The sequence below is a fragment of the Balaenoptera musculus genome, chromosome 5 (assembly GCF_009873245.2).
Source record: "Balaenoptera musculus isolate JJ_BM4_2016_0621 chromosome 5, mBalMus1.pri.v3, whole genome shotgun sequence".
NCBI lineage: Eukaryota > Metazoa > Chordata > Mammalia > Artiodactyla > Balaenopteridae > Balaenoptera > Balaenoptera musculus.
The window spans coordinates 64,991,591-65,016,118 of record NC_045789.1 but is presented as its reverse complement, the minus strand read 5'-3'; the positions used below and the strand labels follow the sequence as shown (position 1 = coordinate 65,016,118).

At 37.6% G+C, this 24,528-nt stretch overlaps 1 protein-coding gene across 1 annotated transcript in view; it reads right to left on the bottom strand.

Moving 5' to 3' along the window:
* NMU (neuromedin U) overlaps positions 1-18,643 on the bottom strand; it is a 40,260-nt gene extending 21,617 nt beyond the window's left edge. Inside the window, exons 1-2 of the mRNA XM_036853889.1 lie at positions 18,353-18,643; positions 7,004-7,062 (exon numbers count right to left, since the gene is read on the bottom strand). Of these exons, the coding sequence (XP_036709784.1) occupies positions 7,004-7,062; positions 18,353-18,461 (168 nt within the window). The 5' untranslated portion in view covers positions 18,462-18,643. The remainder of the gene's footprint in view (positions 1-7,003; positions 7,063-18,352) is intronic.
* Between the last annotated feature and the right edge of the window lie 5,885 nt (positions 18,644-24,528).

Here is a 24,528-nt window from a genome sequence, read left to right as displayed (position 1 = left end):
ACCGTGGGGAAAAGGACACTGGCAGCAGAAGTTCTGGGAAGTACTCCTTGGCGTGAGCCCTCCCAGAGTCCACAATTAGCCCCACCAAAGAGCCAGGTAGGCTCCCGTGCTCCGTCCTCAGCTTTTATCCTTAAAAGAAACCTTGAAAGATCTTAAACTGTAGTATGAGATTTATACTAATCATTAAAAAACTGTGCTGAGAAGTTAAGCACTAAGCTAGGTGTCTAGAGTTATCTATGGCATTTATTTCTTTGGTGGCCTTTTAAAACGGGACTGGAAAAAATGGTACTGATTCTTGTCTGTCTGGGATGATTTAGGTTGAGTCCTATTTATGGCATAACATCTCAGGGGCCCCCTTCTAGTTTCAGAATTGTTTGTTGAATTTAATTTAATTGCCATTCTCACACTAAACTGAAGGGGGATAATCATACCCTTTAGTCATAATTTCTCAAGCTCCTCTGGTTTCCAAGTTGAACATGAACTAATATATATAATTCTGTAATTTAGAGAATAACAAAGGTATACGGTATGATAGAAAAGCATACGTTTATGTCTCCTTTTCATGTTCACAGAACTTATCCTCTCTATATATCACAAATACTGGGAGAATTGTTTTATTCTATTTGTCCCTTGTGTCCATCCACCTGCTCCCTCTTCCATGCCATATAAAGCCAGAATCATGGATACAAACACACAGACAGTGGTAAACTTCTTGAGGGCAGGGGCTATCTAACGTCCCCAAGTAAGTGTTCAATAAATATTCTTTAATTAAATTGCATTGAGTTTGTGGGGAAAAAAAAAGAGAAGTCAATTGAGAAGGGAAAGCGAAAAAGATACCGTTTTAAGCTTCAAATTGTGACTAATGCTTTATGTATCACCCCCAAATGCGATTTAATTTGCTCTAGTAGGGTAGGAGGAAGTGGTCCCTCTCGAAATTGTTGTGATGTTTAGGTATCTGAAGACTTTACATGCTCAAGGGGAAAGCTGTCCACCCCCAGCCCAGGCTGCTAAATTGTATGAGGTGGCCGTGTCCAAGGACAGCGGACCCTTGAACTTCAGGGCTCACTAATCAGTGCATCAATATGGCTTGAATAAAAACATCAGAATAAGAAAAAACACCAATTAATCAAATTAGGAGATAAGTGCAAAGCTTTTCAGTCTTTGTTCTCCTTTCTTTAAAAGGCATGGCTGCACTGCTCTCCCACTTTCCCTTTGGGTAAGCATGTGTTCACTTCACTCAGCTTATGGCCCTAATGGTTTTAAGTGCCACTAATGCTTTTGAGAACTCTGTGGAGTCCATCGATGAACCCGTTTGAAAATGGTTAGGTCTCTGTATACGGTTTGAAAAGTATGTGTTTCTAGCATCTGAATAGCTATGTAATATTTAAAACCTCCAGCAGAAAGCTTAACTATATGTTCTTAGCATCTTCTTAAAATATCTTTTTCTATAAAAGAATGCATAGTGCTTTTACAGCTCCATTTGAGTTTTTTCCCCAGCATTATCATCTAAAAGTTTTTTTCAAAGATTTTCCTCAGAAATATAATTTCAAGCTAAACTAAATGTTTCTGTACTCTACATTAATATCTGTTTTTAAATTATTCTTCATCTTGCTTATATTTTTCAAGCATGTATTATGATATACCAAGGCAGAGGCCCTTAAAATAGTCTTACAAATTTCTGTGCTATTTAAGACTCTTTAGTACTTGGCCCTTATCATCTGTCTTTCTTTGCCCTTATGTATTTTGTTAGGGGGTGGCTTAGGTATAAAGGGTATTCTCCTCAGTTCATAGCTTGCTATCATCACTGGACTCACTTTATTTATCCTTTTATATTTCCATTTCATACTCCTATACCATCCTCCCATAAGCAGCTCTTCTAATGTATTTGACGTGTATCCTCTGTTTATGTTCTTATAAAATCTGTACTGCTGTTTGCTGTGCACATATGGTATTTTCTTACTTTTTTTAACTTAACACTATACTTTAAGATCTCTCCCTGCTCCTGGATACCTCTAGCGTGTTGCTCCTAACTGCCAGAGAGTATTTATAATGTGCATGCACCACATGTTGCCTACCTACTCCCCAGTGATGCGAGGCCGGTTCCCTCCACTCCTCGCATTACCTCCTTGTATCTGTCCTCCACATATGGTTCTGTAGGAGAATATGTTTGGGCTACACACTCAGGAGAGGGCATGCTAAACCACAGGGGTATCTAGGCGGCTTTCCAGATGGCTACACCAGTTGATACTCTCATCAGCAATGCATGGGGATTCCTACACCCTACATCCTTGCTAACGTTTGCCATTCTCTCGATTTCAATTTTTTGCCAGTCTAACGGATAGAAAGTGACAATATTTTTGTCTTAATTTTCATGTCATTGTTACTAATGGATTTGAGCATCTCTTTAGATGCTCGTTGGTCTTTAGGTTTCCTCTTTGTAAATTGTTCTATTCTTTGACTATTTTTACTTTGGATTCCTGTCTTTATCCAATTAGCTAGAATTTCTTAGATATTCTAGAAACTAATACCTTATCAGTTTTAGGCATTGTCAATATCTTCTTTCCAAGGCTCTTACATTTTTTCAAGGGAGTCCTTTGTTGAAAGAAATCTTTACTTTTAATGTAATTCAAATCATGATGTTTTTGGCCTTATAATTTATGGTAGAAGTTTTTTATGGAAAAACTTATGGAAATTTTTTATGGAAAAACTTATTAAAATTTGTGGAAAGAAGCCTTTCCCTGCTCCTAGCTCACAAAGATGGTTTCCTAATAGAAAAGATATTTCCTATTAACTCTATAATTTTACCCTGTATGTTTAGACCTTTAATCCACCTGGAGCCTACCTTTGTATGGGGTGTTAATTTTATGTTTCTCTATACAGTGAGCCAGTTTCTCAACCCTCATTTGCCGAACAATCTGTCCTTTTGCCTCTGAATTTTCGTGTTACTTCTATTATAAGTTAAGTTTATGTGCACATGCATTTGTCTTAGGTTGTCTTAGGCTGGGTTCCCCCAGAAAGAGACCTTGAGATAAGGATGTGGATATGAGTAGATCATTTGTAAGATAACCCAAAAAGCACTGGTAGAAGAGTGGAGAAGTAAAACAGGGAAGGGAAGGAATCCAGTCAAGAGTATGTTATCAAGCAGGTTACCACCATTGTAACTGGGATCAATCTGCCTGGGGTACTCTGAGACACAATGCAGAATACATCTCAGAGTTATCCCACCTGAGGGGAGAGGCAGCTAAGGTATTCATCCACCTACTCTCTTGGGTCACCAACTGATGGCTATTCCTGTGGTGGGGGCATTTGGTCCCAGGCACTTCTGGTCTGTCCTGAGCATAGGCCAAACAGGCAGAGTCACATGTGCTTGCAATTAGAAACAGTAAGTTTGGAGTGTGCTAGAATGGTGAATGACAAAGGGATATGACAAGGCACTGACAGTGTCTGCTAAACTCTCCAAGCTCTAGTCTCAGTTCCACTGGTTCGTTCATCTATTCTTACGCCCTCACCATACCTTTTTTATTAGTACAGTTTCTTAGTATATCTTGATATCTGGTAGGGCAAGTTCTGGCTCTTAGCTCTTTATATTTAAAATTTCCTTAGCCATTTGTAGACCTTTATTTTTCCACATCAATTTTAGGTTAAATTTATAAACTTTCCAAAAAAAAAGTTAAGTGGAATTCCGATTGGGTTGCATTGATTTTATAGGGTTTACATTGACTAATTTAGGGAGAATTGATATTTTTATTACATTAAATTAATTGTTCCATCCAAAAGTAAAGAATGTCTCTCCATATATTCACATTATCTTCTAATTCCTTTATTAAAATTTAATTTTTTCTCCATAAGCTATTGTGTATTTTTGGTTAATTCCTAGATACTTATAGTTTTTGTTGCCATTGTGAATGATGTAATATTTTCATGTTACTTTTTCCTAGTGAAAAGAAATGTTATTGATTATTGTATATTGGTATTATACCCAAAACTCTTCTAAATTCTCATCTTAGCTCTAATAGTTTAAGAGCGAGAAATTTATTAATGTAAATTATCATGATTATAGATTAAAGGAGAAAAGGCATATTGCTTATCTCAATATTGGTGCAGATAAAATATTTGATTAAGTTCACATTTTATTTAGGATTAACAAAACTCTTAGGAAGATAGGAGAAGAATAGACATTCCTTAACTAGGTAAAGGTTATATAACAAAATTCTAGAGCAAATTTATACCCTATGGAGAAGCTTTAGTTACATTTATTGTGTAACATAGTACTGGAGGCCTTTGGCCAATGATTAGAAGGAAAGAAGAAACTGTTTCTTCAGTGCTTATTGTATTACTATAGCACCTTTTTGGCATCAGATATTTTTCTAGGAATTTATTCATTTCATCTAAGTTTTCAAAATTATTACCATATAACTGTCCATAATACTTTGGCGGGGGTAACAGCTTATTGAAATATAATTCAGATTCTGTATAATTTGCCCATTTAGAGTGTACAATTCACTAGTTTTTTTTTTTTAAGCTATTATCCCGTTTATCTAGAAAGAAAATAACAGCTTGATATAATAGCCTTCTAGAGAATATATATGTACACACAGAAATTAGGCTTGTGGGTCAAGATAAATGTCAGAATTTAACCCTGACGGTAGCAAGAATTAGCTTACCTCAGATGAAGGCTATAACTCAACTAGTTAGAGCAGAGAATGCCTTAAGGTAATAGAACAGGTGCCGCTTCCAGCGTCCTTCTTTTCTCTCCCTGAGATGTGCCCTAGATCTGTGGGTTTATGGGACTAATGCAGGATGGGAGTCCCACCAGATTAGAGGGGCACTGAGTCTCCTCAATCTGTTTTTTTCTTTATCAGTTTAGAGGGTGATGTCATTGATAGGCAAAGCAGTAAATCTATACTCTAACTACCTTGTTACTGGACCTAAAGTTCATGTTTTGAATACAGACCTTCAAACTGAACCACAGAATATAGGAACTCTCTGGTTCAGAGCTACAAATAACAAGGGGTCTTTCCATAGGGCCTTTGCAGCCACGGACTTTTTAAATTACAAGTCATGACCCACCACTGTCCATCCCTTAGCTGATAATTTTTGTCTAGACCAGTATGATGACTCCAGACCAACATGACACAATTCACTAGTTTTTAGTGTTATTTACTGAGTTGTGCAAACTTCGCCAGTCAATTGTCCATAATACTTATTTCAAATTTTTTTTCTGTTTTTATTTCTTATTAATTTTTATTGGAGTATGGTTGCTTTACAATGTTGTGTTAGCCTCCACTGCACAACAAAATGAATCAGCCATAAACATACAGATATCCCCTCTCTTTTGGACTTCCCTCCCATTTAGGTTACCACAGTGCATTAGGTAGAGTTCTCTGTGCTATTACAGTATGTTCCCATCAGATGTTTATTTTATACATAGTATCAATAATGTATATGTGTCAATCCCAGTCTCCCAATTCCTCCCACACCACCACTTTCCCCCTTGGTATGGATGGATAAAGAAGATGTGGTACATGTATACAATGGAATATTACTCAGCCATAAAAAGGAATGAAATTGGGTCATTTGTAGAGACACAGATGGACCTATAAAGTGTCATACAGAGTGAAGTAAGTCAGAAGAAGAAAAGCAAATATCGTATAAAACATTTTTTAAATCTCTCTTTTTCTTGGTGATCTACCCTTTTTCAGTGTATGTCTTTTTTTATCTTTATCTTCCCTGCCTTTTAAATCAGTACTGCCAGTGCTTATTAACATTTTGAAAGAACAAACATATGATTTTGTTAATATTGTTGATTTGTTCTCTCCTCTCTCTTTTTAATATTTATTTCTGCCCTTATTTTTATTATTTACTTCATTCCTGTTTCTTTGAATTTTCTCTGTTGTTCTTTTCCCCCACATTTTTCAGTTGAATGCTAAGCATATTTGTTTTTAAATTTTCTTTTTTCCTGATAAATATATATGAAGTTAAAATTTCTTTCTAGCTACTCTTTTAGTTGTAGCATACAAATTTTGACTCATAATATTTTTATGTCATTCTTTTTCAGTCTAGGGCTATTTACCGAAATTCCACTTATTTTCCTAACAGATGGGATATTTAAGTTATACTTTTGTTAATAGTTTCTAACTTCATTGCATTATGATTGGAAAACATTTAAAATGGATCCTAACTCATGAAAACTTTCTTTGTCTTCTAAGACATGATCTGTTTTTAAAATGCCCCAATTATTCTCAAAAAGAATGTTCATACTGTTTAGTACAGGTTTTTAAAAATAGTTCTAATAGTTCAAATTCAAATTTATTAATTGTACTGTTGTGTCTTTGACATATCTACTTTTGTGCTATTTGCTTTAACTATCAGTTTTGAAAGAGGAATATTAAAATCTCCAACTACAAATGTTCATTTATCTATTTTTCCCTGAATTTCTATCAACTGTTAAATAAATTTTGAGATTGTTCTGTTAATATATATTAATGATGGCTGTATCTTTTTGCTCTGTTGTTCTTTTATCAGTATATAAGATCCTGCTTTGTCTATTAAAATGGTTTGTGTATTTGAATTCTATTTTATCAGATATTAAGACTGCTACTCCAATTTTCTAGCAGTTTATATTTGCTTGGTATGTCACTTTCCATTCTTAGCCATTTTTCGTTTTCTGCTTTAAGTGTGACTCTTATAGAGATCATATTGCTAAATCTGTTTTTAAAATCCAGCCTGAGAATCTCTTTTAAGGGGTGTATTTTAGCACATTCATATTTATTATAATTACTCTATTATTAGGACATATTTCTGCCACCTTAATTTACCACTTACAGTATTTTTGGTTTCTTTTTCATCTTTCCTTCTTTCACTTGATAAAGAGAATAATTTTGAATTCAGAATGTCAGTAAAATCACAGTTGTCCCAAAGCTCAATTACATTATTTCACTTTACCATGATAATTTTAAAAAGGGTAAAGTTTCCACTAGTTTGTGTAAGGATAATTCTTTACCTCATTCCACAACTGTAATCCTTGTTCCAGCTGTAATCCTTGAGGCAATATTGGAGCACCTAAAAATAAAGTTTTGGATGATAAAGTTTTGATTTACTTTTGGATGATATTTCTCATTTTTCACTGTACATCACTACCCTCCTATTTCAACTAGATATTTCAACATCTGACTTAGTATAAAGAGACATAATTATTAAATAAACCTTAAAACATTACAAAGACATTACTCTCAAGAGTGAATTTCTTACATGTCTACACAAAACTTGTACATGAATGTGCATAGCAGCATTATTCATAATAAGCTCAAAGCAGAAACAATCCAGATGTCCATCACCTGGTAAACAGATAAACAAAATGTAGTACATCCACACAATGGAAAATTGTTGTCAATAAAAAGGAATGAACTACTGATATATGCTTCAACAGAGATGAATCTCAAACATATCATGCTAAATCAAATAAGTGAGATGCAAAAGATCAAATACTGTATGAATCCATTCATATGGAATGTCCAGAGAAGGCAAACCTATAGTGATAGAAAGACTAGTGGTTGCTTGGGGCTGAGGGTAGGAATGCGGATTGACTGCAAATGGACATAACAGATCTTTGGGGGGTGATGGAAAATTGTATTGTTGTGATAGCTGCACAACTTTTTTTTTTTTTTTTTGGTGGAGATGAAACAACACTTTATTTGTTAAGGAGAAGTAAAAGTACAAAAAGGCTTATACGGCAGAACATAAAAAAGTGAGAAATCCATTGTACTTAATTCAGAACGCTTGAAGAATCATCTATGCCACTATGTATGAATAATGCAGGGGCAGAAATTTATTACAGACACATCTATTTTGGTTTGGATATAGTGCTGAACCTTGTTTGACTTAAATCTTGTAAAGAATGATATTCAACTAACTGAAATAACATTTTTCAAGTAAGACAATGCCTCCAGGGTATTGCTAGTGTGATCCTGAAATAGAATTTGGATGATGAAGTATCAGATAAAATTTATGTAAATGGTATGATGTTGTAGCACATTAACTATGATGAGTGAGGATCATTTTTTTCTTCTGTTTCTTTTCTTCCCAGTTTTACGAAGATGTAATTGACATACAGCACTGAATAAGTTTAAGGTATACAGCATAATGATTTGACTTACAGATATTGTGAAATGATTATCACAATAAATTTAGTTAATATCCATCACCTCATATAGATACCCAAAAAAAAAATGTTTTTTTTCCTTGTGATGAGAACTCTCAGAATATACTGTCTTAACTTTCAAATATACCACAGAGCAGTGTTCACTACAGTCATCATGTTGTATGTTACATCCCTAGTACTTATTCATCTTATAACTGGAAGTTTGTACCTTTTGACCACCTTCATCCTAACTTATTTTACCATAAATCACAAATTAATTTAAATTAAAAGACAAATGAAAACTCCCGAAATGTATGAAACATATTTAATAAAATGTGATGGTAAATATCCTTATAATATAGAACTCTTTCAAATCAATACATTAAAGAAAACATTAATAGGCAAATGACTGCCCAACTCCTTAAGTCTACTTAAAAATCACTGAGTTGCAACATAATAAAGGCCATATATGACAAACCCACAGCCAACATCATTCTCAATGGTGAAAAACTAAAACCATTTCCACTAGGATCAGGAATAAGACAAGGTTGCCCAATCTCACCACTGTTATTCAACATAGGTTTGGAAGTTTTAGCCACAGCAATCAGAGAAGAAAAAGAAATAAAAGGAATCCAAATCAGAAAAGAAGAAGTAAAGCTGTCACTGTTTGCAGATGATGATACTATAAATAGAGAATCCTAAAGATGCTACCAGAAAACTAATAGAGCTAATCGATGAATTTGGTAAAGTAGCAGGAGACAAAATTAATGCACAGAAATCTCTTGCATTCCTATACACTAATGATGAATAATCTGAAAGAGAAATTAAGGAAACACTCCCATTTACCACTGCAACAAAAGGAATAAAATACCTAGGAATAAACCTACCTAGGGAGACAGAAGACCTGTATGCAGAAAACTATAAGACACTGATGAAAGAAATTAAAGACGATACCAACAGATGGAGAGATATACCATGTTCTTGTATTGGAAGAATCAACATTGTGAAAATGACTATACTACCCAAAGCAATCTACAGATTCAGTGCAATCTCTATGAAACTACCAATGGCATTTTTCACAGAACTAGAACAAAAAATTTCACAATTTGTATGGAAACACAAAAGACCCCGAAGAGTTAAAGCAATCTTGAGAAAGAAAAACGGAGCTGGAGGAATCAGGCTCCCTGACTTCAGACTATACTACAAAGCTACAGTAATCAAGACAGTATGATACTGGCGCAAAAACAGAAATATAGATTAATGGAATAGGCTAGAAAGCCCAGAGATAAACCCATGCACATATGGTCACCTTATCTTTGATAAAGGAGGCAAGAATATACAATGGAGAAAAGACAGTCTCTTCAATAAGCGGTGCTGGGAAAACTGGACAGCTACATGTAACAGAATGAAATTAGAACACTCCTTAACACTGTACACAGAAATAAACTCAAACTGGATTAAAGACCTAAATGTAAGGCCAGACACTATCAAAGTCTTAGAGGAAAACATAGGCAGAACACTCTATGACATAAATCACAGCAAGATCCTTTTCGACCCACCTCCTAGAGAAATGGAAATAAAAACAAAAATAAACAAATGGGACCTAAGGAAACTTAAAAGCTTTTGCACAGCAATGGAAACCATAAACAAGACGAAAAGAAAACTCTCAGAATGGGAGAAAATATTTGCAAACGAAGCAACTGACGAAGGATTAATCTCCAAACTATACAAGCAGCTCATGCAGCTCAATATCAAAAAAACAAACAACCCAATCCAAAAATGGGCAGAAGACCTAAATAGACATTTCTCCAAAGAAGATATACAGGTTGCCAACAAACACATGAAAGAATGCTCAACATCACTAATCATTAGAGAAATGTAAATAAAAACTACAATGAGGTATCACCTCACACCAGTCAGAATGGCCCTCATCAAAAAATCTACAAACAATACATGCTGGAGCAGGTGTGGAGAAAAGGGAACCCTCCTGCACTGCTGGCGGGAATGTAAATTGATACAGCCACTATGGAGAACAGTATGGAGGTTCCTGAGAAAACTAAAAATAGAACTACCATATGACCCAGCAATCCCACTCCTGGGCATATACCCAGAGAAAACCATAATTCAAAAAGAGACATGTACCACAATGTTCATTGCAGCACTATTTACAATAGCCAGGTCATGGAAGCAACCTAAATGTCCATAGACAGACGAATGGATGAAGAAGATGTACTACATATATACAATGGAATATTTCTTAGCCATAAAATGAAATGAAACTGAGTTATTTGTAGTGAGGTGGATGGACCTAGAGACTGTCATACAGAGTGAAGTAAGTCAGAAAGAGAAAAACAAATACCGTATGCTAACACATATATATGGAATCTAAAAAAAAAAAATGGTTTTGAGAACCTAGGGGCAGGACAAGAATAAAGACGCAGACGTGGAGAATGGACTTGAGGACACGGGGAAGGGGAAGGGTAAACTGGGACAAAGTGAGAGAGTGGCATTGACATATATACACTACCAAATGTAAAACAGATAGCTAGTGGGAAGCAGCCACATAGCACAGGGAGATCAGCTTGGTGCTTTGTGACCACCTAGAGGGGTGGGATAGGGAGAGTGGGAGGGAGACGCAAGAGGGAAGGCATATGGGGATATATGTATACTTATAGCTGATTTGCTTTGTTATACAGCAGAAACTAGCACAACATTATAAAGCAATTATACTCCAATAAAGATGTTAAAAAAAAATCACTGAGTTGTATACTTAAAAGAGATAAATTTTATTGTACATAAACTGTATCTCAATCAAGATTTTTTAAAAATGAATTACTTGGTAAGGCCTTAATTATTATTGAAATAAAATTTTAACTAGCCTACATCCTCCAAAATAATATTTTCTTCATAGGTTTAATTTTTTAATTCATGCTATATAAATTATAAATATTAAATGTAATTACTGGTTTTCTTTATATGTATACATTTACCTTTACTAAAATCAAGAAAACATCCTTTAGTAGAAGACTATAAATTTGTCTAAGATTTCAACCACACCTAAATCAAATAATTAAAAAAATAGAGAAGTTTTTAAAAATAAAGATAGCACCTACTAATACTGATTGAGCAGTTACTTGATGCCAAGCTCTATGCTAAGCATTAAAATGTATCATGTCCTTTATGATACTATACATAGAGAATCCTAAAGATGCCACCAGAAAACTACTAGAGCTAATCAATGAATTTGGTAAAGTAGCAGGAGACAAAATTAATGCACATAAATCTCTTGCATTCCTATACACTAATGACGAAAAATCTGAAAGAGAAATTAAGGAAACACTCCCATTTGCCACTGCAACAAAAATAATAAAATACCTAGGAATAAACCTACCTAGGGAGACAAAAGACCTGTATGCAGAAAACTATAAGACACTGATGAAAGAAATTAAAGACGATACCAACAGATGGAGAGATACACCATGTTCTTGGATTGGAAGAATCAATATTGTGAAAATGACTATACCACCCAAAGCAATCTACAGATTCAACGCAATCCCTATCAAATTACCAATGGCATTTTTTACGGAACTAGAACAAAAAATCTTAAAATTTGTACAGAGACACAAAAGACCCCGAATAGCCAAAGCGGTCTTGAGGGAAAAAAAACGGAGCTGGAGGAATCAGACTCCCTGACTTCAGACTATACTACAAAGCTACAGTAATCAAGACAATATGGTACTGGCACAAAAACAGAAACATAGATCAATGGAACAAGATAGAAAGCCCAGAGATAAACCCACGCACCTATGGTCAACTAACCTATGACAAATGAGGCAAGGATATACAATGGAGAAAAGACAGTCTCTTCAATAAGTGGTGCTGGGAAAACTGGACAGCTACATGTAAAATAATGAAATTAGAACACTCCCTAACACAATACACAAAAATAAACTCAAAATGGATTAGAGACCTAAATGTAAGGCCAGACACTATCAAAGTCTTAGAGGAAAACATAGGAAGAACACTCTTTGACATAAATCACAGCAAGATCTTTTGTGATCCACCTCCTAGAGTAATGGAAATAAAAACAAAAATAAACAAAGGGGACCTAATGAAACTTCAAAGCTTTTGCACAGCAAAGGAAACCATAAACAAGACGAAAAGACAACCCTCAGAATGGGACAAAATATTTGCAAAGGAATCAACGGACAAAGGATTAATCTCCAAAATATATAAACAGCTCATGCAGCTCAATATTAAAAAAAACAAACAACCCAATCCAAAAATGGGCAGAAGACCTAAATAGACATTTCTCCAAAGAAGACATACAGATGGCCAAGAAGCACATGAAAAGCTGCTCAGCATCACTAATTATTAGAGAAATGCAAATCAAAACTACAATGAGGTATCACCTCACACCAGTTAGAATGGGCTTCATCAGAAAATCTACAAACAACAAATGCTGGAGAGGGTGTGGAGAAAAGGGAACCCTCTTGCACTGTTGGTGGGAATGTAAACTGATACAGCTACTATGGAGAACAGTACGGAGGTTCCTTAAAAAACTAAAAATAGAACTACCATATGACCCAGCAATCCCACTACTGGGCATATACCCAGAGAAAACCACAATTCAAAAAGACACATGCACCCCAATGTTCATTGCAGCACTATTTACAATAGCCAGGTCATGGAAGCAACCTAAATGCCCATTGACAGATGAATGGATAAAGAAGTTGTGGTACATGTATACAATGGAATATTACTCAGCCATAAAAAGGAACGAAATTGGGTCATTTGTTGAGACGTGGATGGATCTAGAGACTGTCATACAGAGTGAAGTAAGTCAGAAAGAGAAAAACAAATATCGTATATTAACGCATATATGTGGAACCTAGAAAATGGTACAGATGGACTGGTTTGCAGGGCAGAAATAGAGACACTGATGTAGAGAACAAACGTATGGACACCAAGGTGGGAAAGCGGCTGGGGGTGTGGTGGTGGTGGGATGAATTGGGCGATTGGGATTGACATGTATACACTGATGTGCATAAAATTGATGACTAATAAGAACCTGCTGTATAAAAAAAAATAGAGAAAACCTATTTATTAGGTTTATAGACATGTGTGCAATTTAAAAAAAATAAAACACTACTGTTACCTTGAAAAAAAAAATGACCAACTCAATGAAACCTTGTGAATACAATGTTAAAAAGTATAACTATGAATCATAAAATTTAAATTTAGTATGAAAAGATAAGAATGGAAAATTATATTGAAGCTATGTGGAATTATGTTTTTAGACAACAGGAAGAGAAAATAAAAATGTAAATATTGCTTGATAGGGTAATGAGATTAGAGGCAGTCTTTTAAATTTTTCATTGTTATGCTAATACAATACCTTTATAAAACCTAAAAATCGTCAAACAACACATTTTTTAAAAATTGTGGTAAAATACACAAAACAGAAAATTTATCATTTTAACCATTTTAAAGTGGACAGTTCAGTGATATTAAGTCAACAAATTTTTAAAACTTTCAGATGGCACCTGAATAAAAGATGTGTTGTCCACTGGTGATTTTAATGTATCTGGTATATAACTAAAGTCACCACAAAACTTTTTCTGGGAAATTGGCAGATCATAAACATAAAAAATTTATTTTGCTTTATATTAAACCTTATTGTTTTACTGTTTCAAAATTCAAATTTACTCACAAGAAAGAGTCAGTTTCATATTAGATTTGGTTTCACAAATGCTGCTCCTGCTATTCATTCTTATCACCAGAAAAAAATAAGATTATTTGTGACTAATGATAATATGTTCCAGAAAATAAAAAGTTAAGGTCTCTTAGAAACAATACAAACTTTATCAGTAGAAGTGAATTATAGCAAATTTATATATTCAGGAGAATGTGAAACTTATATCATTGATTGTTAAAGGGTTTTAAAAGCTTTTCATTACATTTGGTAACAAAATCATAGGCTTAGTTGTAAAATCCAGGGTTAACTACCATTGGGAAAATTAACTATACATTACAGTAAACATTTAGAAAATGTTTTTCTAAAATGTTCAATCTAGGTCAATAAACTTGTCTGTAGAAGTAAAAAAAATAATAATAATAAAATAAAAGAAAAGAAAATGTATCATGTCCTTTAACCTTCATAGCAACCTTTTAAATTAGCTATTCTACTTACTCCCATTTTAAGATGAGGAAATTGAAGGAAGGAAAGATTAAGTAATTTGTCTCAGATCACCAAAATATATACATAGCAGAAGCAGATTTCAAACCAGACTCCAAATCCTGACAAATTTTTTTTTTTCTAATTCTACCACTTTTCAGATAAGTCTTGCCTTGAGTGCACAAAAATTTGTGCTAGTATTTAATCTATGTTCTAATAATAGTAATAGTATTTAGCTACATTATCTGTACCCAGCAATAGAAGTAACTTACAGAGCTCATGTAGTCCATAGTAGAGAGTTGATTTGTTTGAATCCCCTTTCATGGGACAGCTATTCAAGGTGGACAAATGAACTTACACACTTCTCAATTAAATATTTCCCACCCTAGCACAAATGTATATCCCAAAGTCACTGTTGTCTGGTGGGTATTACTCTGAGCTGATTCTGTTTTCAGGAAGGGATAAAGCTGTGCTTCTCAAATTTTCATGCAAAACACCTGGTGATCTTACTTAAATGAGCTTCTGATTCAGTCACTGGGGGACAGGCCCAAGAGTCTGCATTTCTAGCAAGCTGCCCGGTGATACCTGATACCGATGCTGCTGGTGCATGAATAACAGTGAATAGACAGGGGGAGTGAGCGCCGCATTGTAGAAAGAAACAGAGGATGCCTCTTATTTGACAGAACTAGGGAGCTCAAATAAACATTTTAGGTGTAACCTTTTTAACAAGTCTGAATATTTCCAAAAGGGGGATACGAATGTTGTCATGAAAAAAATCTAAAATCCATAGGCCCATTCCTTACAGCTTGGATGCATTACTCATCCGTTTTTACTAAGAGTGCACAGCTTTGAAAAATAGGAAGGTAAAAGAAAGAGGAATGGAGGGAGAGAGCAGTATTTGATTGATGAGAACCAGAGTCAAGTATGATGCAGGGAAATACACAAGGAATTCCACTTGTTGGATTCAGTCTTCACCTGCCTGTACTTCTGATTTCTCCACTCAAGATACCATGGTTAATCTCTGTTTGACAGGGCATTCCTGTTTAAAGAATACAGTTTCATATTATTTCTTCTCCTGACGAACTCCCATCCTCCAGTAAAAGTGGAAGCTCCCCCTCCCCACTGCCTTACCAAGAGCATGGAGAGTTTGCCTCCTTCCATGTCCCCAAGCTTGCATGGGTCACACCAAAATTGCCATTATGTCTAACCTAGTCCCAAGCACTTATATAATCAAAAAGGGGTACTTTGTGGCTCTTACACAAAACACAGTCTCAGGGTAAAAAGGTTAGAGAAGCCAAAATTTCAAAATGTTTATCTATAATTTATAGAAAACCATTAATAGCCTATGACTGAATTCCAAACATAAGGGAAAAATTTTCCCCCTTTGTCTATTTGTTAACTAACGTTGATGTGATTTTCCTCGCAAGATACCCCAGATGTGGGCTTTATACTAATCAAATAGCCATACTAGATACTTTCCCAAGTATTGTCAGGGACAGTGCCACTGTCATCTACAGCCTAAAAACTGCATTGTTTTTGATCAATCAGTTTCAAGATATTTATACTTCACACTATCTAGTTAAGTGAAATCTTTAGTCTTATACTGTACAATCTAACTAATGCAAATAATATGGATAGACAACTTGTGATCTGTAAATATACCATGTGTAAGAGAAAGAAAAACAGACTTGATTATTCTAAAAGTGGTATCAATTTTCTTTTCTCATTGCTAGTACTTAACTAGTGTAGTGTTTGGAAGTCAGAAACTGTTACTGCTGACTGAATTTTAAGAATTATTCCATGAATAGGGGTCTGAGTAGGAAAAGACACTTCTTAATTTAGTCTTGGGCGCTTTATCACTTATTGTCAGAGGCCACATCAAGTGACAGTTTGTTGCAGATATACAGATGTGCCCCTCTTTCAGGAAATGTCCTTTATTTTAATGTTCTCTGAATAGTAAACCATTTCCAGCCACCGAATCTGTGGCTGGTCCTTTATCTTCCCATTGCTATTTTATGCTCTGCTAACTCATTTTTGCCAAGGATGTTGCACTTATTGACAAGATTTTTTTTTCCTCTGGCATTGTGGCATTTGCTTTGTTGTTTTTCAATACATCCACTTGCATGTTGCGTAATGATTAATCTTGGTAGATTATCTCCCAGTTTTGCTTATGTATGTCATGCTTCCCCTCCAGTGCTATCTTTAGGGGCTCAGGACTAGGGCAGATCACCAGGGCAGATCATACTAGGATAAATTCACCCTCTTCCCTCCCCATCACATTTTTAGAGAGATAAAATTAATTTTTTGGTATCAAGAGCAGATCTGAAGGGGAAAGAAGACAGAAAAGGGTAGTAGGGAAAGAGGTATCTCATCCCTTTGCTTGAGAAATATTGGGGATATTTATGAGATGACTGGTCAACCACATGATATGCTCTTTTGAAAATAAAACCCAAGACTTGCCTTTTTTAGAAATCAGCTGCTGCTTTCTATAGTTTCTGCTCAATCACCAGAAGCCTGAAAATTTCCCTGCCTCCCCCCACAAAAAGAAGTTACCTCCCACTGATGCAAAAATCACTGCAAGCATATAGTACGTAACATGCATGGAAAGTACATTTGCTTTACAGAGGAAAAAAATTAAACTATGATTATCTGCTTCCTTAATAAGGTAGATAAAAACTACCAAACTAATTTTACCAATAACAAATTTAAAATTGAAAAAGATTAATATTACTTTGCATAAGTCATGCTGTAGCACTGCTGAATAAGTGATGGAGAAGGTTTAGGTCTCCTAGCTTCTGACTGCTTAGATTTCATAGCCAAATTACCTTACTTTTCAAGCACGGGTGTCCCCACCTCCCTACATCTCCAATTCCTTAAGGAAAGGGGGAAAACAATGAAAGGACAGCAAAAAAAAAAAAAAAAAAAAAAATTAGGAAAAGAATAATAGTTTCAGTTCCCCCACCTCTAACTGAGGGCTGGGCTACATGCTAAGAAAGGTCCCCACAGTTATGGTTTCAAGTCCCTAACATTCTGAGCAATGATGAAAGTCAGCCCTCGTTTATCCTACTGACAGGAAGGAGAGCAGAGGGAAACTAAGAAGACCTGCTGAGAAGCTAGAAAATTCATGATCTTAGTAGGTCAGTGGCTGGCGCTGGAGGGGCCCTGGCTCAGAGCTGGGAGATGAGGGATGGTCCCCTCAAGGTACCTGGAAAGGTAACCTTAAGGGAACAGGGAAGTGATCTCTCCACTGGAACAAGTTGCATCTGCTCTACACTGTCTCCCAAGCTTCAGACACCCCTTCCTGACCTTGCTTTTGCTTTTCCCACACCTTTCCTCTAAGCAAAGCTCAGGAAGTCCCTACTGTTATCAAACCACATCTGCCTTCACTGGCTTTAGCTGTAGCACTGACTGAAAGCCCGGCTTGCACATTTGCTTCTCCAACTCCGCATTGTAAGAAGGCCTCTATTCCTTTTCCTGATCTGGTCCCTGAAAACCTACGAGGCACAGAGCTGACTCTTTCCCCTTCGATACGGCCAGAACGGGGCATGTTATTGCTCATGATTGTCTGAACAGATCACTTACCAAGGAAGTTGCGCACTTTGCAAGTTGACCTCGCATCAGCAGGGGAAGTATCAAACCTACTCTAGTTTTGCTTCACCGTCAATCCCCTCCAGTGATTGCAGTCAAAGGAAAAGCATTTTCATTTTCACTGTTTTAACTCCCATTACCCGAGGGAGCCCTACAAGTTTCCACCGACCTCAGGCTGCCCGGCCTGGGGATTTAGGCCAGGCCCAGGTCCGCGCTCGAGCCCGGCCACTGGCACCTGCGCCGCTGGCTGCCCTGGGGCGCCGACCCGCTCCTGTGATTAAGAGCGAGAACCTGGGGAGCCCTGCGGCACGAGGGGGTGGAAAATCCCAGAAGCCAAGAGAAGAGGCAAGAAAGGGAGGGAAGAGAGCGCGGCGATCACAGCGGGGAGGAGCGGCGCGGGACCAGGCGGTGGCGCGGGTACCCTGGCAGGCGCGGGGTCGGCTTACCTCCGCAGGTGTCCGCGCAACAAGACAGCAGTAGTAGCAGCAGGAGCGGGGACGCAGCGGCCACCTGACCGGGGGGCGGCCCGGGGCGGCGGCTCGCGGCTCGCAGCATCCCGGGACCCTGCACTGCACCAGCCCGCGCTCCAAGCGATGCTCTGGCTGAGCCTCTGCGTCCCTGGCGCGCTGTTCGCCCAGTTCGGCCGCCAGACTGACCCACCCGCGCTCTGCCAACTTTTAAATCTCGCGGACACGTGGGCTGAGGCGGCGAGGTCCCCGCGCGCGTCACCTCCCCGCCCCCGGCCTCCCTCGCGTCACTCCCAACCCGCTGCCGGCTCCCGCGCCCCCTTCACAAGTTTCTGACTCAGAGTACCACTCATTTTCGTCGCCCCCGCCCTAGGGTCTCTGGGATAGAGGAGAATGGAATTAAAACGAGGCAAGTCCCTTCCCTTCTTTGGAAGCAATGAATGGGAGCTGGAGGAAAATGGCAAGGCAGGCGGCCCGAAGAGGCTGGGATGCCGGTTTTTACACCAGACGGTGGCGACGCTCTGCCTGGGACGCCCCTTATGCACCCTCCCCGGGAAGCCTTCTCTGCCCCTCCTTCCTGTCCTAGCGCTCCAGTAACCACCTCGGTGCAAAGCACCTCTGTTCTGTTCCCTTGCTCATCCTCAGCCCCTGGCCCAACGCCCGGGGCATATTAGAGAAACACAGGTTCATGGTGGTGGTGTTCCCCAAATTCCTACCTGGTCTGAGACCTTTTAGGAAAAGCGGTTGTCTGTTAAAGACGGTTAAGAAGAAAGGGCTGCTGAGGCTTGACCACACTACATTTCTAACAGTTCTAGAAGGTCTCTGGCTGTCCTGTGGAATTCCAGTCTTAAGGTAACTCCCTTTTCTATGCATTTCTCCTGCTGTCACTCCCTAGCTGTTGCATTCTGATTTCCAGAGTGACCTGACTTCTGCTATCCCTCTCCATACTTTCCTTCCTAAGCGGAAACATCCACGAAGCAGCCTCCTCCAGGGCACCAGCTGATACAGTTTAAATTTCTTTCTCCAGAAAGATGGAAGATGGATCTTATTTGACCTCCTTTTGAAGGGAACGCTGAGGAAAGGGTAGAAAAGGAAGTACATTAACATTTCTTAAGAGACATCTTTATGTCAGGCACTTTCCCGTGCTATTTCATTTAAAATGCACAGCACCTCTGGGATATGAAAGTATTATGATTCTCATTTGATGATGCTTAGAGATATTAAACAATCTAAGGGTATCAGCATGTGAGGGAGCCGCTGGCCATTCTACTCTCTGAAGGTGCATCTCCTCTAAATCAGGGATTTTAATGTATCAGACATGCACTGTGCAACCCACCATAGGCAAGACATGTCCTTAAGGATACAACATTTAGTAATCTTCCTGAAGGAAATTACAATTTAATAAAGGACCCCAAACCCACACTCAAATAGCTGTATTACAAGGCCCATTGGGATGGTGCTCTGGCAAAAATACAGAGAGGCAAGAGAATAATCCTGATAGATAAAGTGAAAAAATAATGCCTACCACTTTAAAGTTCCTTGTACCCATGAAGCATGTGAGCAAGGACAGATTATAGAGTCTGGTCCAGGTTCAAAGATGGATGAGAATAGATTTGAGTCAAGATTGTGTGTACCTTGATTTATCCCCAAAGTAGTAAAAAAGTAGTGCAAAGAATGTAAATGAAATAAGGATGTTGGCGGGGGAAGAAGCCTCTGGTTTCCCGTTGCCTTCCTTGTGTCTCCTGGCGGCGCAGTGAAAGATCACTAGTCTCAGCCACCTGTGTGGGGTGAGATGTCAGTGAGAACAGAAAAACCTGGAAATGGTGGGCTCGATGCTTTTATACCCCCAGCAGGTCAGGAAAAGAAATGACTTGTGTATTACAAGGTTTTTTCCTGCATGAATCAGGCTGCTCTGGATGTGCCTGTACATGGCCCTTGGTGCACATATGTAAGAGTTTTCTGAGTTATATACCTAGGAATAGAGTTATTAGGTCATAGGGATATCTAGTTAAACTCTGGATTGTCTTCCAATGTGCTGTACCAATTTACACTTCACTAGCAGTGCATGAAGTTTCCATTGCTGCACATCCTTGCAAAAACCTTTGACACCCTGGTGGGTGTGGTATCTCATTGTGGATTTAATTTGCAATTCCCACTACTAATGAGGATGAGTATCTTTTCACAAATGTGTTGGCCATTATTGTTTTCTCTTCAGTGAAATGTCCATTTATCTCTTTTGCCCATTCTTCCCCTTTGGGTTGTCAGCTTTTTTCTTACCCATTATAGAAATGCTTTATGCATCTGGAGCTTTTGTTGGTTAACTGTGTGGCAACTATTTCCTCCCTATATAGGGCTTTTCCTTTTACTCACTGTATATGAGTTGTTATTTTGAAGAAATGCTTAAGAAAAGACTTGCAGACAAATGGTGGTGCTATTGTGTGACTTGGATGATAAGAGAAGATGGACGAGGCAATGAGGGAAAATAGACACTTTATTTACCTAGGAGCTAAGTGGGGCAGTGGTGGGGTGTGGAATTTCACAAATGACTAAATGGGAAGAAGCTGATTCCCAAGGTTCCCTTTTGTCCAAATATTCCAAAGAAGCAAGAACCCAGATCTCTACAGTGGAGGCTTAACAATTTAGTTAGAAACATTCCAATCTGTATGTAGTTCACATTCATCTAACATGAGCTTATACATCAGTATATACCACCAGGCATAGTGCAGCATCTAATGCATTCCTACTTACTCTGTTCAAGACTGAAAGTTTGATTCTTCGTACCATGCTGACTCCTCTCACCTATTTATCTCTTGCAAATTGGCAACTGGACTGTGCTTTCTGTTTGCAACCTATAAGAATGAAGGTTCAATTAAATCATGGACCTACAGATTAGTGAGACCTGCTAGCTTGTGACAGGGGTATCTAGAAAAGTCATCATGGAGAGCATTAGGAAGGGGAGGATGGTTGAATGTCAGGAGAATGGGAGAGTCAGCAACAGATGGAAACTCAGGCAGGCAGTAGTTGGCAATAGCTAAGTCTAGTAAAGTCTAATAAAGAGACCCAGCTTTAGGAGCTGAGAGTAGGGGCAAGATCTGGAAGATTTAGGAGTTCTAGGCAAGATAGCCATGCATTCCTTCAAATATTAATTGAGCACCTTCTAGGCTCCATTCTAGAAGCTTGGGATATAGCAGAGACCAAGTCAGTTAAAGTCTCTGCCTTCATGGAGTTGACAGATTTTCAAGGAGAGGTAGATAATAAGCAAGTAAACAAAACAGAACAATTTCAGATAGTAGTAAATGCTATAAAGAAAACAGGGTAATGAAATGATAGAAGGTGACTGGGAGTTGGGGGAAAGATACTTGACACAGGGTTATCTAGGGTTGCCTCTCTGAGGGGATGATATGAAAGGCCCTGAAAGATAAGAAGAAACCAGAAAGTTCTGTGAAAAAAGAGCCTCAGGCAATGGGACCATCAAGTGCAAAGGCCCTGAGGCAGAAACTGAAAGAAATGCCAAGCCTGAAGTTTCCAGGAGCAGAAGGAAGCCAGTGTAACTGGCACAGAACTGGTACAGAGTGAGTAAGTGGAATATGGGGAGCTGATGTTGGGAAGTAGGCAGGGTAGAGTCCTGATCATTGAAAGGTCTTAGAGACCATGGGTAGGAGTTCAGTTTTTTTTCTCTAAGTAAAATGGGAAGTCTCTGAAGGATTTTAAGTAGAAGAGTGAGATGATTCGATTTACATTTGCAAAACATCACCCTGACTTCAGTGGAGAACAGACTGTGGAGGACCCCAGTAGAAGCAGGGAGAACATGGTAGAAGTCCACACCAGAGCCATAAAACTGGAGGAAGTACTGATGCATGCTATAACATGGATGAACCTTGAAAACATTATGCTAAGTGAAAGAAGTCAGACACAAAAGGTTTCAAATGGCATGATCCCATTTATACATAATATCCAGAAGAGGCAACTCCATACAGACAGAAAATAGATCAGTAGTTTCCAGAGGCTGGGAAGAAAGAAGAGTGACTGCTAATAAGAATAGACGATTCCTTTTAGGGGCATTCTTTTTAGGGTGATAAAAAGTGTTCTGGAATTAGACAGTGATGATGTGAATATAGTAAAAATCATTGAAGTGTACACTTTAAAAGGATAAATTTTATGGTATGTTAATTACATCTCAATTAAAAAAAAAGAAAGAAGTTCAGGCCAGATACAATGATGATGACCTGTGGCAGAGGATGGTGGCAGCCTCTGCAATTTAGCACAAAAAAAATTTGTCTATTTTTGGCATTAAATATCCAAATTTTGTTATTTAACAAATAACAGTACAAAATAACAAATTTTGTTATTTAACAAATAACAGTCCTGGATGTTCTTGGTAACTATGAAATCCTCTTCTAGAACTTTGTGAAGGCATTCACCTAAGACATGTCTGTATCATGCTATAGTCATTAACTAATTTTTTCAGGGCAGAAAATATATACTTCATAAAACCCAGATGGAGAATGTTGGTCTTAATAGTCACTTTGATATAACTGTTATTTATGAATAGCATCATTATATAAATAATGGCAAGTGGATTTTGTGATGACCTGTTCTAAACGGTTTATAGGACACTCACTCATTCAGGAAGCATTTATTAAGCCATTGTCACCTGTAAGATTTATAGACTAACAAAATGCTGAAAACTCTGCGTCTTGTTTTATCTTTCCTAAGACCACCTGTACCTTGTCGTGCATCTTCCCAATTTTCTGTTATTTACTGCTTAAGTTCATGCAGGGTGATTCACTTAGAAATACCACCCTAATATCAAATTTGAAGTTTAGAGAAAAGTTTTGCTTAAGGGTATCTAATACTGAAGAGTAAAGTTCTGATGAGATTATGGAAGTTAAAAGCAAACTGCTCCAAAGACTCAATTTAGCCTTTGGTCTCTAAATAGAATTCAGGGGAGAAGCCAACTGTGGGGTTACAGAGCACAGGTTCAAGGGGAGAGGGTCATTTGTGGCAATTACAAGAAAATGACCAAATGATTGGGGGGTCTATTTACTTCTGAAGATGGGTATCTATTATTTAGTGACAAGGATACTTTTCAGCTCTTTCCACAAACAACTTTGGCATCTGGATGAAATTCCCAGTTTATAACTGAGTTTGCCTTCTCTTTGAACAATAGTATTTCATACATTTTATAGTAACTCCAATAATCCTAACTTTTCCTTTTCCCATCTGTGTCTTCAAACTAGGTAGATATCTGCCTCTCTGCTTCCAGGAAAATCTCTTGACTCAGAAAGACTTTTGGATGAACTACACTGTATTGAGAAATCAACGCAGGAAAAACACTCTTCTAAGAGACAACAAAAGAATAATGAATACAAGAAATGGAGGACCACAGACCAAATACATCTACATTTCTTAAGGCTTTCTGTTGTAGGATAATTAACTTTGCCCTGATAATGATGTAGCAGCTCACAAAATTTAAGAAATGCAACATCATCCTTTACAGGAGAGGGAAACTCTTCTTATTTTCTCTAAGTATTTGATAAAATTTATTTTAAACAGTTTACAGGAATAATGAGCAACATTATTAAAAGTCCTTCCACTTGAGGTTGTTTTTCAGGTTCATCCGATGCACGTAGTGACTGTGATGTGGACTAATGGTGAATAAAAGATTTGTATGTTCAAGAGGCATTCTTGCTAATGTCTTTGCAAAAGGAGCTAGATTTCATCTCTTCAGTCTCTTGCATTCAGGAGGAGCTGTGGGTGGAGATACTGTTGGTGAATTCTCTAAGTACAGGCCAGAGAAGGTTGCCATGCAGCCTGAAAGCAGCATAGGTTTATCGCAGAGAGACTTTAGAGATAAATTCCTTTTGAGAAAAGTAATAAGAGAATTTCTTAAAAAGCAAGAAGTCAATAACTTTTTGCAGTTACACTGATGCCCACAAGGCTAGATTTTCACGTGATAGATGTTCCGAGGGTAAAGCCATTATAGAAATGCAGCACTGTTATTACTAATTTGAAACATGACGTTAAAAAAAATTCCAATCCGTTGAAGGCAGAATCTTTCCCTGTTCCTTAAACTGCAATTAAAATATTTATACACACTAATGAAAGATTTATTAGATTTTCTTGACATGCTTATGAATCACATCGTGGCAAAG